This window comes from Schistocerca nitens, chromosome 1 (genome assembly GCF_023898315.1).
Source record: "Schistocerca nitens isolate TAMUIC-IGC-003100 chromosome 1, iqSchNite1.1, whole genome shotgun sequence".
Taxonomy (NCBI): domain Eukaryota; kingdom Metazoa; phylum Arthropoda; class Insecta; order Orthoptera; family Acrididae; genus Schistocerca; species Schistocerca nitens.
In genome coordinates, this window is record NC_064614.1 from 32,244,790 (window position 1) to 32,261,239 (window position 16,450).

General features: G+C 41.2%; 1 protein-coding gene across 1 annotated transcript in view; it reads left to right on the top strand.

Annotated features, from left to right (window-relative positions):
- LOC126262686 (Down syndrome cell adhesion molecule-like protein Dscam2) overlaps window positions 1–16,450 on the top strand; it is a 551,718-nt gene that overhangs the window by 441,719 nt on the left and 93,549 nt on the right. Inside the window, exons 26-27 of the mRNA XM_049959465.1 lie at window positions 40–216; window positions 9,897–10,085. Of these exons, the coding sequence (XP_049815422.1) occupies window positions 40–216; window positions 9,897–10,085 (366 nt within the window). The remainder of the gene's footprint in view (window positions 1–39; window positions 217–9,896; window positions 10,086–16,450) is intronic.

A 16,450-nucleotide genomic window follows, 5' to 3' on the forward strand; every position in this document is an offset into this window, starting at 1 on the left:
TAATACCAATGGTCTAATAATCAATTTATTCTGTTTCAGCTCCAGCCCGTATTGCATCATTTTCTCAAGTTTTACATCAAGCACTAAAATCAAGAGTAACTTTACCATGCATGGCTGTTGGGAACCCTACACCTAGTGTCCACTGGTTTTATGGAAATAATCCTGTCAGATCTAATTCAGTATACAGTATATCACAAGATTTATTACATATTGCAAGTATGTGCAGTTTGAATGTTATTAATAGCTACTGCAGTACATTTTTTAATAGTTTTGTAATATTTCAAAGGTTTCCTGCATTGCAAGTAGATTATACCTTTCCGAAAACATTCTCTGAAAAATGTAACATATGTAAGCAATACACACATTACACAAATATGTGAATGTTAAACCTATGAATTAAGTAAAATAAGCTGTAAAAAGCTTAAATAAAGAAGGTTGGATACCCAGTACCTAACTTCAGAATACAGTTGAAAAAAAAAAATATGTGAAAGGTGTAACATTCAGATCTGTTGGTTCCTTTCATAGGGCATGAGCAGAGAGTGGAATTGAAGTAGATAGGAAAGAAAAGGAGGAAGGGCAAGTCACCTAGAACCTAAGGGAAGAGGGGCTAATGAGATACCCAGAGGATGGGATGGGTTACAATAAAGGACAGGTTAGCAAGCACTGGACCAGTTGCAGATCTGTAGTGCTAAAAATGCAGCAAAAAATTAATTGAAAACAATACTTATACCAAAATATTGTTTTTTGCTGCGTTTTTTAGCACTGCAGATCTGCTACTGTAAAATAAAATAAGGAAAGAAAATGGGAATGGTGTAAAAACAAAAAATACAGGAAGGCCCATCATGTACTGCTTATGTAAAGCGGTAAGAGAGCGCAAGAGAAGGTGGAGAGGGCAGATGCATAATGGTGTATGGAGCAAAAATGTGGAGGAGACAAACAACGAAGGAGGCAAGGGGGAGGGGTCAGGCTTGGGTTGAGAACAGAGATGGAGGTAGTGTTGGTTGGAGGATGAACAGGAGAAAGATAGAAATGACTCTGTGCTCAAGGATGTCTAGTGCCCATTTGGTGAACTGCCTGCTATAGGATACCAGATTTCGATGCCTGTGTTAGGAAGAATTATGGAATCTTCCTTTGGACATGCATGCCTGTTTGAAGGAACACTGAACTGTTCTTCTAACAATACAGGCACCGCAATACCACATTTATCCATTGATACCAGGCAGTGACTTTCAGTTAAAATGTCCTCTCCTGTACGCGAATTACATAATGTGTGTATTAATGCAGGTTGTCATGCAGGAATGACCACATACAGAAGTTTGTGCCTGGGATGGATAGCCAGAGTGGTCAAGGTGATTGCTTGTGTAAAGAGGGAAATCTGGGTTAAAGTCAGTGTGCCGGCAGATGCCGAGCTGAGCAGACACACCAGCAGCAGCAGCAGCAGCAGATCTTATCGCCCATCATTGTGTAATGCAGCTTCCTAGTATAATTTTCCTGCTGTCAGATTGCCATGTCACACCACTATATTTTAATCTCATGCTGGTACACGGCATATAGTTTAGATCAGTGCATTGTAGTTTGCAGACTTATCTCATGCAGTAGCTGTAGGGTAAGCAGAGTTTCTAGTAACAAGTAACTATAGATAGATCCACTTTAGTAGAAAAATTTATTTCTGGTAAAGTGAGAAATCTGTAGAGCAGTTTTTAGTGTTTTGTTATTCTCCTCATTATATTTTGCATACATTCCAAACTCAGTAGTGCCATAAAGATCTTATATCTGATTTTACACACTATGATATGGCTAGGGTCTGTGCTTGTTGTGAGCGGACACAAGGAGTTAATGGCTGCAGTCCATAGACCACTGGAAGCAGTGTTGGCTACCATCAACATGCTTCTGGATAATGCCCAAAGTTGCGGTGGCAGCGGGGTGCTGGGACCGAGACCTGTGACACCTCTGATGCCATTGGAATCCCCTGCATCTTCTGATATTCATGTGGCCAGTCCATCCTCACTCAAGAGTGGTGGCAGACAGTGGTGGGTTTGCATGTACTGAGTGGAATGTGAAAGAGGGAGCAGGTCTCATGGCTGGCTCCCTACACCGTAACAACAGGTATGAGGTGCTACCCAATGTTGATGATAACTCTGAGACAGCAGGACATGTCTCTCCTGTTGAGCCAGTGCCTGATTTTCCTACTGAATGTGGACAAGTGCAGAGGTTGAGTATGCTTGTCATTGGGAGCTCCAATGTTAGACGGGTGATGGAGCCCCTCAGGGAAACTGCAGGGAAGGTGGGAAAGAATGCCACTGTGCACTTGGTATGTTTCCAAGGGGGTCTTGTCCATAATGTGGAAGAGATTCTGCCAGTGGCTATTGAATGCACTAGGTGAAACCAGCTGCACATAGTGGCACATGTCAGCACAAATGACAGCTGCTGCTTGGGTTCTGAGGACACCCTCAGCAGATGGCTGATTTGGTGAAGGAAACTAGCATCGTATGCAGGATGCAGGCTAAGCTGTCTATTTGTAGCGTCTTACCCATGGTTGATTGTGATCGTTTGGTTTGGAGCAGAGTGGGAGGTCTAAAACAGAGGCTCAGATGACTCTGTGATGGTATTGGATTCAAATTTCTTGACCTCCGCTATCAGGTACAGAATTGTGGGATCCCCTTAATAGGTCAGATGTGCTCTACATGCAGGAACCAGCTACTAGGGTAGCAGAGTGTGTGTGGTGTGCACAAGGGGCTTTTTTAGGTTAGAGAAATGCTCCCTTGAGATCAACGATGATTTGCCTGTTAAATTTGCCACAATATTCTCAGAGAATATTCGTTGTAGCAGATCAGAGACAGAAAAGGTTAATATGATCTCAGTAAACTGCAGGAGCATCCAAGGAAAGACCCCAGAATTAGTATTGCTTACTGAAGGTTATAATGCACAGACTGTGTGTTGGTTGAAACTAGATGTTAATGACAATGAAATCCTAAGTTCAGATTGGAATATTTATCATAAGGTTAGGCTAGTCACCAATGATGGTGGCATGCTTATTGCAGTAAAGAAATAGATAAAATCTAGCAAGGTTATCACGGATTCCAACTGTCAGTTAATCAGGGTGAAGTTAACTATCAAAGATTGGTCAAAAATGGTAATTGGATGCTTTTGTAGACTGCCTGGGTCAGGAGCCCTAGTGATAGAGTGCTTCAGACAGAACTTGCAGAATATTGTTAATAATTTTCCTGATCATGCTGTTGTAATAGCGAGTGACTTCAACTTGCCAGTTATAGATTGAGAGTGTCGTGCTGTCAAAACTGGTGCCAGAGACAGAGTTTTGTTGGACATTGATCTGGATGGCTTGCCCAAAAATTACTTAGAACAGATAGTTAGAGAACTAACTCGTGAAGGTGACATCTTAGAACTCCTGGCACCAAACAGACCTGAAATTATCGACTCAGTTAATGTATAGGAAGGTATCAGTGGTTTTAAGGCTGTGATAGCATTTATGACAACATGTCTGACATAAAATGTTAAGAAATGTAGGCAGGTGTTTTTGCTTAACAAGAGTGACAGGATACAAATTTCACAGTACCTGAGCAGTCAGTGTCAAATATTAGGTGATGAGGACAAAGATGTGGAAAGCACATGGAAAAAAATCAAAGGAATCATATAATGTGCCCTAGACAAGTATGTTCAGAGTAAAGTCTTAAGGCATAGAGAAGACCCACCATGATTTAATAGCCATGTTAGAAAACTACTACATAAAGAAAGAGAACTTCATCACAGATTCAGATGTAAAAACCTAGCTGACAAACAAAAGTTGGAAGAAGTGAAAATGAGCATAAGGAGAGCAACGAAAGAAGCTTCCAATGACTTTGAAAGTAAAATTTTGTCAATCAATCTGCGTAAAAACACTAAGAGGTTTTGGTCACACGTGAATTCGGTGAGTGTGTCAAAATCATATATTTATTCACTTGGTGACCATACTGGTACTGATATGGAAGATAATAGAGAGAAGGCCAAAATACTGAATTTGCTCTTCTGAAATTGTTTCACCATGGCTGATTGCAATGTGGTCCCTCATTTCAGTCATTGTACAAGTGTTGAAATGGTAGGTATTGAGATAATCGATGGCAGAATAGAAAGACAGCTACAATTTCTTTGTGGTGGAAAGACATAAGGACCAGATTCTACAAAGATTATGTGAAAGAACTTGCCCCCCTTCTAGCAGTAATTTATTGTACATCGCTTACGCAACAAAGGCTACCTAGCAACTGGAAGAAAGGGCAGGTCATAGTGATTTTTAAGAAGGGCTGTAGAACAGATGTACACAATTACATACTAATACTGTTGACATCAATCTGTTGCAGATTTATACAACATATTTTAGGTTCGAGAATTATGATGTTCTTGGAGAAGAAAAGTCTCCTCTATTAAAATCAGCATGGATTTCACAAACAGAAATCCTGCAGAACTCAGCTCAGTCTGTTCCTCCATGAGATCCACAACATTGTAGACAATGGCAGTCAGGTTGATGCCATGTTCCTTGACTTCAGAAAGGCTTTTGACACTGTCCCACACTGCTGCTTAGTGAAAAAATATGAGCTTATCAAGTATCAGAGCAGATTTGCAATTGCATTCAAGACTTCCTTCCAGAAAGAACTCAACAAGTTACTCTTCATGGAACAAAATTGACAGACTTAAAAGTAATTTCCAGAGTACCCCAAGGAAGTGTGTTAGGACCATTACTGTTTACAATATATATAAATCATATAGTAGAAAGTGTTGAATCCTCTCTAAGGCTGTTCGCAGATGGTGCAGTTGTCTATAACAAAATAACAATGCCAGAAGATAGTAACAAATTGCAGAATGACCACCAAAGAATTGATGAATGGTGTAGGCTCTGGCAATTGACAATGAACATAAATAAATGTAACATATTGTGCATATGTAAGAAAAGAAATCCACTACTGCATAGCTACACTATTGATGAGAAACTGCTGGAAACAGCATCTGCCATAAAATATCTAGGAGTAACTATCCAGATAACCTTACGTGGAATGACCACATAAAACAAACAGTGGGAAACACAGATGCTGGACTCAGATTCACAGGAAGAATCTTAACGAAATATAACTCATCCATGAAGAGAATGGCTTGTAAGGCGCTTGTTCAGCCAATTCTTGAGTACTGTTCATCTATCTGGAATCCCTACCAGGATAGGACTGATAAAAGAGATAGAAGAACCAACAAAAAGTGGCATGTTTCCTCACAGGATCATTTAGTTGGCACAATAGCATTACTGAGTTGTCCAACAAATCCACTGGTAGACATTACAAGAGAGGTGTGCATCACAGACAGATTTATTATTAAAATTTTTGAGAGAGCACTTTCTGGGAAGTGTTGGACAACAAATTATTCCACTCCACCCACCCCCCCTCCCCCCCATATGTCTCACGTAATGATCATAAAGAGAAAATTCTAGAAATCAGAGCCAATACAGGGACTTACCAACAATTGTTCTTCCTACACCCTGTTTGCGAGTGGAACAGAATTAAAAGGCTCAGTTAGTAGCACAGAAAATACCCTCCACTGCACACAATTAGGTGGCTTGCAGAGTATGATGTAGATGTAGATGTCACAGTCTGGCACAAATTGTCACATTGTCACTGTCTTATACAGCTGATGGTTGTTGGCATTTGCAACTGTGATTACATTTCATGTATGTCTGTCATAGCTCTAAATCTTGTCACAGCAATCATCTGACTGAAGTGCAAGTTGTCAGAAAACCCAACACATCACCATTATTGGACTTAGTTGTAACAGTTCCGAAAAGGCAGGGAGCGTGGAGTTGGGAGCAGTAAGGTGCTGAGGATATGGAAAACAAAAATTTTAAAAATATTTATTTGTTTCAGTGGATTTTTAACATAAACAAAGTGAAATATAAAATATGCCAGGATGAAAATGATCATTCAAGTGTCCAATACCTCGACAAATTTTTAACTTTGACCATACATAAACATTTTTTAAATAAGAGAACAAATTTTGTAACAGAAAAATAACTGACAACATGAATGGCAATAGAAAAACCTGAAACAAACACTTCTGGTCATTAACCAGAGGTTAATACTGTGTGACTAGCTTGAACTTAGCCCAGACATTGTTATGTCTCTTCATTAAGTTTGGAATCGGAATATTGGAACACACACACACACACACACACACACACACACACACACACACACACACACACACACACACACACACACATGCACGCACACACACAGGGCAAAATTTAAAACCACACAGACACAAGATAACAAGAAAAATAAATTTTGATTCACACAACAGGAAATCTCATAAGGCCCTTTCAAGTTTAACTATGTGTCAATAACAATGATAGTATATCTAAAAAGAAAGAAAGTGAGAGACTTACCAAACAAAAGTGCTGGCAGGTCGATAGACACACAAACAAACACAAACATACACACAAAATTCTAGCTTTCGCAACAAACGGTTGCTTCGTCAGGAAAGAGGGAAGGAGAGGGAAAGATGAAAGGAAGTGGGTTTTAAGGGAGAGGGTAAGGAGTCATTCCAATCCCGGGAGCGGAAAGACTTACCTTAGGGGGAAAAAAGGACGGGTATACACTCGCACACACACACACATATCCATCCGCATATACACAGACACAAGCAGACATTTGTAAAGGCAAAGAGTTTTAAATGATAGTAAACAATGATAGTAAACAATGATAGTAATTTGACACACAAATAAAAGATAAATTCATCAGGGAGTTAACTTCTTTCAATTTTAAGATAAGATCCTTTAAAAAGAGAGTCCATAATTCAAAAAATTAAAAAAAAGGAAAATAAAACTTTTGTAAGACAGTGCATTCTATAATCTAAACTCTGTTTTTCTTTAACTCTGTTTTTCTTTAACAAACAGCTTAAAATAACATGATCTTGTACTGTTACATGTTAAAATAACACGATCTAGTACTGTTACATGGAATGCTGATCCACATAGTGCTCTGAGGCAAATGTAATTGTCACTGATCAGAGCTAGTCAAAGTTATGCAGGAGAATCCAAACTCAATTTCATGCAGCAAACAAGGAATTTCGTGAATGGAAACCAACTCTTTAGCTACACATAACAAAAGGTGCTCACCATTTCCATGGTGCACCTCTCTTTGGCTGTAAGTAAATACTAATAGCACAGCAACCGCAACCAAGGCAGCTGAAATGAGAAATATGCTGACTCTGAAGATACAAATTTGCAAACATAAGGGCAGAAGTACACTATAACTGTTCAGCTGTCAAGTTCACACCGTTTCTATGTTTCCCAACCCATGGTTGCTGGTGAATACTGGCACCACAGCATTGACAATCACGGCAGCAAAATGGAGAAATTTGCCAACTCTGAAGACACAAGCCTGCAACTATGTAGGCAGAGGGAAGATTGCTTTGGGCAGACTGGGAAGATTGGCTGCAGTTGCCTGAGACAGTGGTCATGTGTCTGTAAGTTATGCTTGTGTGAATGTGTGTGTGTGTGTGTGTGTGTGTGTGTGTGTGTGTGTGTGTGTGTGTGTGTGTGTTTGTGTGTGTTTTCTTCTTTAGAAGAAGGCCATCTGATCAAAAGCTAAATGTGTAGCAATCTTTGTGTTGTGCCCGTCTGCAACTCAACATCTGCTCTATGCGGTGGGTAGCAATCTATCTTTTTCATAATATAATAATCACACAGTCTTAGCAATAGGTAAAGCTGGTGGAAGACTGTGGCTTATTGGAGAAATGCAAACAATCTGCAAATGAGACTGCATATAAAAGACTTGTGTGACCCACCCTAGAGTAATGGTGAAGTGTATGGGACCCATACCAAATGGGACTCACAGGGGATATTGAATGGATATGAAGAAATACAGCACAAATGGTCACAGTTTTGTTTGAGCCATGGGAGATTGGCACAAGCTGCTGAAAGAACTAAACTGACAGCCACTTGAAGATAGACATGAACTATCTTATGATCAACTACTTAGAAAGTTTATAGAACCAACTTAAAGTGATAAATATTGAAATATATAACAATCCTCCACATATCACTCCCATAGGGATTGTGAAGACAAAGTTAGACTAAATATGTAGAGGCATTTAAGCAATAATTCTTCCTGCACTCTATACATGAGTGGAGCAGGAAAAAGGCCTTAATAACTGGTAGAAAAGAGTTGTGGGAGACCTGTGGGTGAGGTGTCATGTGACTATCAAATCACTGTGCTCCATATGTGCTGACAATGTCACTGTATGAAAACTTATCATGCTGATAATGTGTCCAAATATGGTAACCGAGATATTGCTAACTGGCGAGTCCAAAATCACACATAGCTCTCTACCCTCAGTTTATTGTACAATAATGAGGATGAACAATGGGTCTAGTCTGTATCTATAATGATGGTGATGTTATTATGCTAAATTTTTTTCATGCTTTACGTTTCTACTAGAACATGTTCTTGAGTATTTGATCTGATTGATGACAGATGTGTTTGTAGGTGTACTATCTTTTCATGCCTATCAGTGTATGTTCGTGCTAGTAATAACCTCCAGACAAATTATTTTAGATATTTTTATTGTTAATAATTTTATTTTCTCTTATTTTCTCTTTTATTCATGAGTCTGCCACTGTTTTAATGTCATCCTCTGCTACTTCTGACTCTTTCCTAAGCTCTTAAAATCGCACATCTATTATACCCAACACTCTTGATATTCTGTTTCACATATTATCTTTGTCTGTTATCACAACTTTTCCCTCTCTGCTACTACTTCCAGTGTAATTTTAACAAGTCCTGATTGACTTGCACATATCCCACTAAATTCTTCCTTCTTCTGGTGAGTCTGTCCGATGGACAATGTTCCTCATTTCATTCTGAGTTTTAATTTCTTTTTTTGCATTACACGTCAAATCTATCTAGTTTCTTCTTTCCTACTTTTTCCTTGATTCTTGTTTCATTACCTTACAATATTGTTATACTAGTGTATGGTTTCAGAAAGATTTTTCCTAAGTTCTGTGTCAATATTTGATGCCATTGGAACTTATTTGTTGAAGAAATTTTTGTTAATGCCAATCTTCTTTTGTTGTTGTCACTTTGTTTCAGCCATCTTACATAATCCAGCATTCTAAATGGTAGTATTGTTTCACTTTTTGTGATATGTCTTCCCCAGAATCTGTAGTAAGCAAATTGCTAATCCCCTTTCTGGCCCTCATCATCAGCTTTGACATAGTTTCTCTTTTCCTTTACCCAGTTCAGAACTAAGTAGAAGGCTGGAAGGAATATTACTGTTAAGGGTCCATTGACAACGAGGTGACTGGAAGAGGAGGACAAGTTCGGACTGGGAATGACAGGGTTGGACATCACTTACATTTTTTTCAAAGGAGCCATCCCAACATTAGTCTTACATGATTTAGGGAAATACAGTAAACTTGAACCTAAATGGCTGGACAGAGACTTGAATCCTGAGTCTCATGAATACAAGCTCAGTGACTTACCTTTGCACCAATTCACTCAGCAGTAGTAGATACACTGTACTCGCACCATTTAACATTTATTTTTAGTTTTCCTCACTTTCAGTTGGATGAACTACATCTTATGTTGCACTTATATTTTTTTCTTTTTTCCAGAAAGTATCCTTCAGTGCTTCTACAAGTTGACAAACTTGTTTAATTGCAAATCTTATGTACACTTCCTTTAATATGAACTCCTACAGTACTTAATCATTCATCACATTCTTTTGATGTAGCAATTGTGGTGTGCAATTTACTTCATGTGGTTTTTGCCTAGTTTCTTCTTCTTCTTCTTCTTCTTCTTCTTTTTCTTCTTCTTTAACTTGTTTTATGAAAGCACTATAAGCTTCTATTTGTCTTTCAGAGCTGGAAAAGAGAAATGGAGGAAATTACTCATGCACAGCAAAGAACTTATTTGGTGAAGATAGAATTACTTATCACATTATTGTGCTCACAGCCCCTGAGCCTCCATATCTCGAAGTTCTACATTCAGATTATGATAGCTTGGAACTGCGGTGGACATCCCCCAGAGATGGAGGCACTCCAGTGTTAGGTTTGTAAAACTATATATTTATAAAAGTCACTCATCACTGCTGAAAATTAATCTAAAAGTGAAAAATACAAGAACACACACACACACACATTTGCCATTGATTATGAATTAGGGAAGACAACTGGACCTGACAGGATACCAGTATGATTTTACAGAGTATATGAAAGAACTTGCTGCTCTTCTAACAGCAGTGTACGATCAGTCTGTGGAGAAAAGCACAGGTTATTCCAGTTTTTTAGGAACCATCATTGAACAGATGTCCAAAACTGCAGACCTATATCTCTGACATTGGTAAGCTGTAGAATTTAGGAATATGTCATGTACTATGACATTTTTGGAGAATGAAAATGTTCATTGTAGGAATCAGCATGGGCTCTGAAAACAATGATCATCTGAAACCCGGGTCACTTAGTTCATCCATGAGACCCAGAAGGTGGTAGATACAGGCACCCAGATAGATGCCATATTCCTTGGCTTCTGTAAGACTTTTGATACAATTATACATTGCTGCCTAATGAATAAAATGTCAGTGTATGGAATATCAAATCAACTGTGTGGTTGGACTGAAGGGTTTCTAGCAAACTGAACAGAGCACTTCGTTCTCAGTGGACACGACATGTCACTCTCAGTGGAGAGAAGTCTTCAGACATAAAGTGACTTCAGTCATACTCCAAGGGAGTGTTATAGGTCCATTACTTTTCACGATGTATATAGATGATATAATAGGCAGCATCAAAAGTTCCACGCGGCTTTCATGGATGATGCTGTTGTATACAGAGGAGTCATAATGTTAGAAAATTGTAGCAAAATGTGGGAAGACCTGCAGAGAATTGACACTTGATGCAAAGAACGCCACGGTGACAAAGGTGACTTCAGGGCAGCGGCCTGTGACGCACAAGGCCCGCAGGCAGTGACCATGTGTGCTATTTCAGAGTCGATGCCAGGCCAGTACACATGACGGCGTGCCAGAGATTTTGTGCGAGACACACCCCAGTGCCCTTAGTGAAGGAGGCGCAAGACCGAAGCACGCAAAGACGCAGGTACCACAACATGCGGCGAAGCATTGTCAGTGGAGAGGAGGATAACACCATCCCTAGCCATGAGGCGGTTGCGCAAAGTGTAGTAGTTCCGCAACAGATCAGAAGTCTTAGCGGACAGGCGATGTGGCCAACCCTTCTGAATACAGCGTAAAACCCGGGAGAGGGTAGGGTCAGAACCCGTAGCAGCTGCCAGCCTGTCCCCAGTGATGGGGAACCCGTCCACAACCCGCTGCTCGGCAACATCCAGGTGGAAACACAAAAGTTCGTCCCTATCGAATGCCTGATCAGGACCCATGGGAAGGCGAGACAGAGCATCAGCATTTGCATGTTGAGTCGTTGGCCGGAAATGAATATCATAATTGAAACAAGACAAGTAAAGAGCCCAACACTGGAGGCAGTGTGCAGCCTTGTTGGGAAGTGACGTTGATGGATGAAACAAGGAAACAAATGGTTTGTGTTCTGTAACAAGATGAAATTTTGAGCCATAGAGAAAAACACCAAACTTATGAAGAGCATAAATAATGGCCAAAGCTTCTTTTTCAATTTGAGAATACTTTTGTTGGGCATCCGTGAGCGTTTTGGAGGCATAAGCAATGGGTTGTTCCGAACCGTCAGAAAAACGGTGCACAAGGACTGCACTGACCCCGTATTGAGAGGCGTCTGTGGCAAGAACAAGATGTTGGCCAGGTCGATAAGTAGCCAGGCACGGGACCTGTTTCAGCATAGTCTTCAATTTCTGGAAAGCCGCTTTGCATGACACGGACCAGTGAAAAGGCACGTTTTTATGCAACAGGCGATGCAACGGCTGAGCCACCGAAGCCGCAGACGGTAAAAACTTGTGATAGTATGCTATTTTCCCCAAGCAGGCCTGCAGTTCCTTAACAGATGTAGGCTGAGTAAGGGCATCGATCGCAGCAACAGTTTGTTGAAGTGGACGAATACCATCCCGAGAGAGTTGAAACCCCAAATACGTGATAGATGCCTGAAAAAATTGTGATTTCTGAAGACTACACTCAAGACCGGCAGTCTGTAAGACATGAAAAAGTGTGCGGAGATTTTGAAGATGTTCTTCAGTAGTGGAGCCAGTGACAACAATGTTGTCCATGTAATTGATACACCCAGGGACAGGGAGCAATAATTGTTCCAAGAATCGCTGAAAGAGAGCAGGGGCACTAGCAACCCCGAATGGCAAGCATTGGTATTGATAGAGGCCGAAAGGCGTGTTAAAGACCAGAAACTGCCGGGAAGCAGCGTCGAGAGGAAGTTGATGATAAGCTTCTGACAGGTCAATTTCAGAAAAATACTGGCCTCCAGCAAGTTTAGTGAACAGTTCTTCAGGACGGGGCATAGGGTAAGTGTCAATGAGGCATTCAGCATTTACAGTGGCTTTGAAATCGTCACAGAGACAAATATCACCATTTGGCTTAGCAATGACAACGACAGGAGAGGACCACTCACTGGAAGTGACAGGAAGCAAGACCCCTGAAGTAGTGAGACGATCCAACTCCCGTTTTACCCGATCACGAAGGGCCACAGGAATGGGCCGAGCCCGAAAAAACTTAGGCTGAGCAGTGGGTTTGAGTGTGATATGAGCTTCAAAGTCGTTTGCACGGCCTAACCCAGGAGACAAGGAATCCAGCTGAGCATAAGGAATAGCATCAGAGACAATATTGACAGAGACATCTATGTAGAACCCAAAAAACGCGAAAGGCATCGAAACCAAAAAGATTTTCTGCGTTGCTCTGGTCGACCACAAATATGGGAACAGTGCGAACGACGGATTTGTAAGATACCTCAGCACTAAACTGTCCCAAGAGAGAAATCTTCTGTTTATTGTACGTCCGTAATTGCCGAGTGACAGGTGTCAGGAGTGGAGAACCCAACTGAAGATACGTCTGAGAGTTAATTATAGTGGCAGCAGAACCAGTATCCACTTGCATGCGAACATCTCGACCAAGGATTTGGACAGTGAGGAATAACTTCCCTGAAAGGGAAGAAGTGCAATTGACAGACAACACAGAATCAGAATCAGTGTCATGTTCATGAACATCATGTATGCGGTCGGATTTGCAAACGGAAGACACATGACCTTTCTTTTTGCAATTGTGACACACAGCCCAACGTTGGGGACAATCCTCGTGTGAATGTTTCGTAAAACACCACGGACATGAAGGAAGTTGCCGGGGGTTTTGCTGCAGTTTCTTAGCGGGTTGTTTACGGCTAGGCCGAGGCTGCACGTGGGAGCGTACTGCAGCCACGTCGGCCGTCGGGGACGCGCCGCACGCGTCGTAAACAGCGCACAGAGGTTGTATTTCACCGACATCACCCCACGCCTCTATTTGCGTCCCAGCGGCGCAAGAAATTTCAAAAGACTGCGCAATGGAGAGAACTTCACCTAGAGTCGGATTCGCCAACTGAAGGGCATGTTGCCGAACTTCTTTGTCGGGCGCTGACCGGATAATAGCATCCCGTACCATGGAATCGGCATAGGATTCCTTGTGAACGTCAGTAACAAATTGACACTTTCGACTGAGGCCGTGAAGTTCAGCAGCCCAAGCACGATAGGATTGATGTGGCTGTTTTTGACAATGATAAAAGGCAACATGAGAGGCTACCACATGCGTTTGCTTTTGAAAATAGACAGACAGACAGAAGTGAGCACATTTCAGCAAAGGACAAAGATGCAGGATCCTTCAAAGGTGCCAATTGCGACAACAACCAATACATTTGAGGTGAAATCCAGTAAAGGAACAGAGACTTACATGGTTGTTCGTCCGTGACATGAAATGCCAGGAAGTGCTGTCGAAGACGTTTTTCATAATCAGACCAGTCTTCCGCCGTCTCGTCGTAAGGAGGAAAGGGAGGTACAGCCAACGACGAGAAACGCCCCGCATTTGACGCCGCGACGAAATCGCAAATCGCCGCTGTTAGAAGTGTTTGCTGTTCAAGGAGATTTTGCAATAGTTGCTCGACAGTAGCCATGGAACCCTGTGGGTCATCGGAGAAAAGGAAATCCACTACTTTGTCACCAATTGTTATAACATCAAGTTTAACAAATATATTTCAGAATGACACAACACATAGAAGTCACAGAGTAAGTTGACAAGCAAGACATGTGTACACGTTAGCATTCGAGTGAGCCCTGAGTCCTAGTCTAGCGGCCGCTGCTCGGCTGGCCACTTAGGTGGCGCAGCTGCTGCATGGCTGGCAGACAGCACCACACATAGAGGCAGCACTTTGAATGATCGGCGAGTCACAACAAAACCCACCAAGTTCATCAGGCATGGTGGTCACCATGCCATGTCCAGATGAAAAGCACACCAACTGACATCCGACTTACCAATCTAGAAATTCAAACCTAAATTTCAGTTTGTTATAATTAGAAGGGATATTTTTCTTCTTCATAGTTAGGTTGGCTGTGTTGTAGCAAATGCATACGCAAAAGTGAAGCTCTTGTTGGCAATGCATTGTCAAAATGTAGGCCAGTAATCACAGTTCAGCTGATCAGCAGGGTGTTTATTGATGTATGTGCATGAGTTTTTTGAAGAAAGTGTTTGATTTCATGAACAGTTTAAATGCAGAAGATGGTACAAATGAAGTGGGAGTAATTTAAATAGTAGAAATTCTGCAAGAAATCGAATCTTTATTAGTAGTTGAAAATACCAGAACAAGACCAAAGGTAATGATCCATCCTGGAAAAGGAAGAGGCGTCCTGATCATTGGAAAATAAATGTTTCCAAAACAGAAAGGTACAAACATGAAAAGTATTATTAAAGCAATGTTATGCAATGGGAACTGCATTGACACTAATTATTATGACATACACAAAAGGCTTAGTAAAAGTGACTGGTAACTGGCATTTCTAGATTCAAGAACCCCAAAAAATCGTTTTCACGAAAAGCAGGAACAAGAAGATTTGTCTAGTTCATGGAGAGCCCTTCTACAATTTTGAAGCTGGAGAGGGGAAGAGCATCCTGAAGAGCGGAAAAAATTTCAGCAAAGGAAACGGTGCAACACGATTCACAGCAGGTGTAGATCTTTCAGAAACCAAACTCGGAGATGTCAAAAAACTTTTAGAGCTCCACTTTGGTGAAGATTGGGTGACTAACAACAAATTCAAATTCTACACTGAGATGTTAGACAAGCAGGAAGGCACTCCTAGAGTCGCTCCTGCTGCTGCCAACTCTCAGAATGAGGAACAACCCGGAAGTGATTTTGAGTTGATGGACAGTGTTGAGGTCAACATCACTTAAAAGCAACATTCAACCAATTTCATTTTCTATAATATTTTGTCACTGTTTTAACTAAGATGAAACTTTCCAGCAATTTTACCATTTTCTAATATTTTGTTGATGTTTTACTAAGATGCAGTTTGGAACTTATTTTATTTTCTATAACATCTTGTGATGTCAAAAGCATGGTGGTGTATTTTTTAAAAAACATAATGTTGAACATTCATTTATGTTCTCTTTTTGACGTTAAATAAATCAGTTGTTCCTGGTAAAATAATGTCACTTTCGTGAATTTTCAGACTTCTCTTTGAAATAAAATGTATTCTGTGATTCTTGAGTTTCTCCCGGCGTATTTGATAATCAAAATATCCACGGGTATGCTGCCGGTCTATAGTGTCCAACGGGCACAATATTTCGGCGATCATACATGTTGCCATCATCAGGTGAACTGACGGACTGAGCTCCTGTGAACGTGCCGGCACGGAGATCCGTACGCTATGGCTGCTCAGAGGGAACTGGGTTTGGTCGCGGCGGCGGCCGATTTAAATACCCTCCGCCCGCGGCGCGCTTCCTCCGCCGGCCGCGCCCCGCGTATCAAATACGCCGGGAGAAACTCAAGAATCACATCATACACCTTTACGGGGAGGAGATGTATCACAGCATGAAGAAATTTGAAAAGTTGCGCCACCGTAGATGTCGTTTGCTAAGTACTCTTGCCTTTCTAAAGAGATGTCGTTCCGAGAATGTTGTTCCAAATTTTGCTAAGGTTATGCATCACATCGATTCTGCAGCAGCTAAGGGAAACAAGAAACGAGCCAGCCTCGCATTGGTACGTGAGAGAGTGCAATTCACCCACCGGAGCCTTGAATTTATCTCACAGGAATTACTCAAACTACATTTGCAACTGGCTAATAAGTTCACTTCTTGTTCCTGGGATTGGATTGATGGTGTCACCTGGGTGTCAGCTGATTCCACCCATAAGAAGGCTACAGGACGTCAAACAGCTAAGTTCTCACATCTCCTTGACAAACCATCTCTGCAGGTTCCGGGCAAGACTGTCATCAATTTGAGTGGCATGGTGTTGAGTGATGAT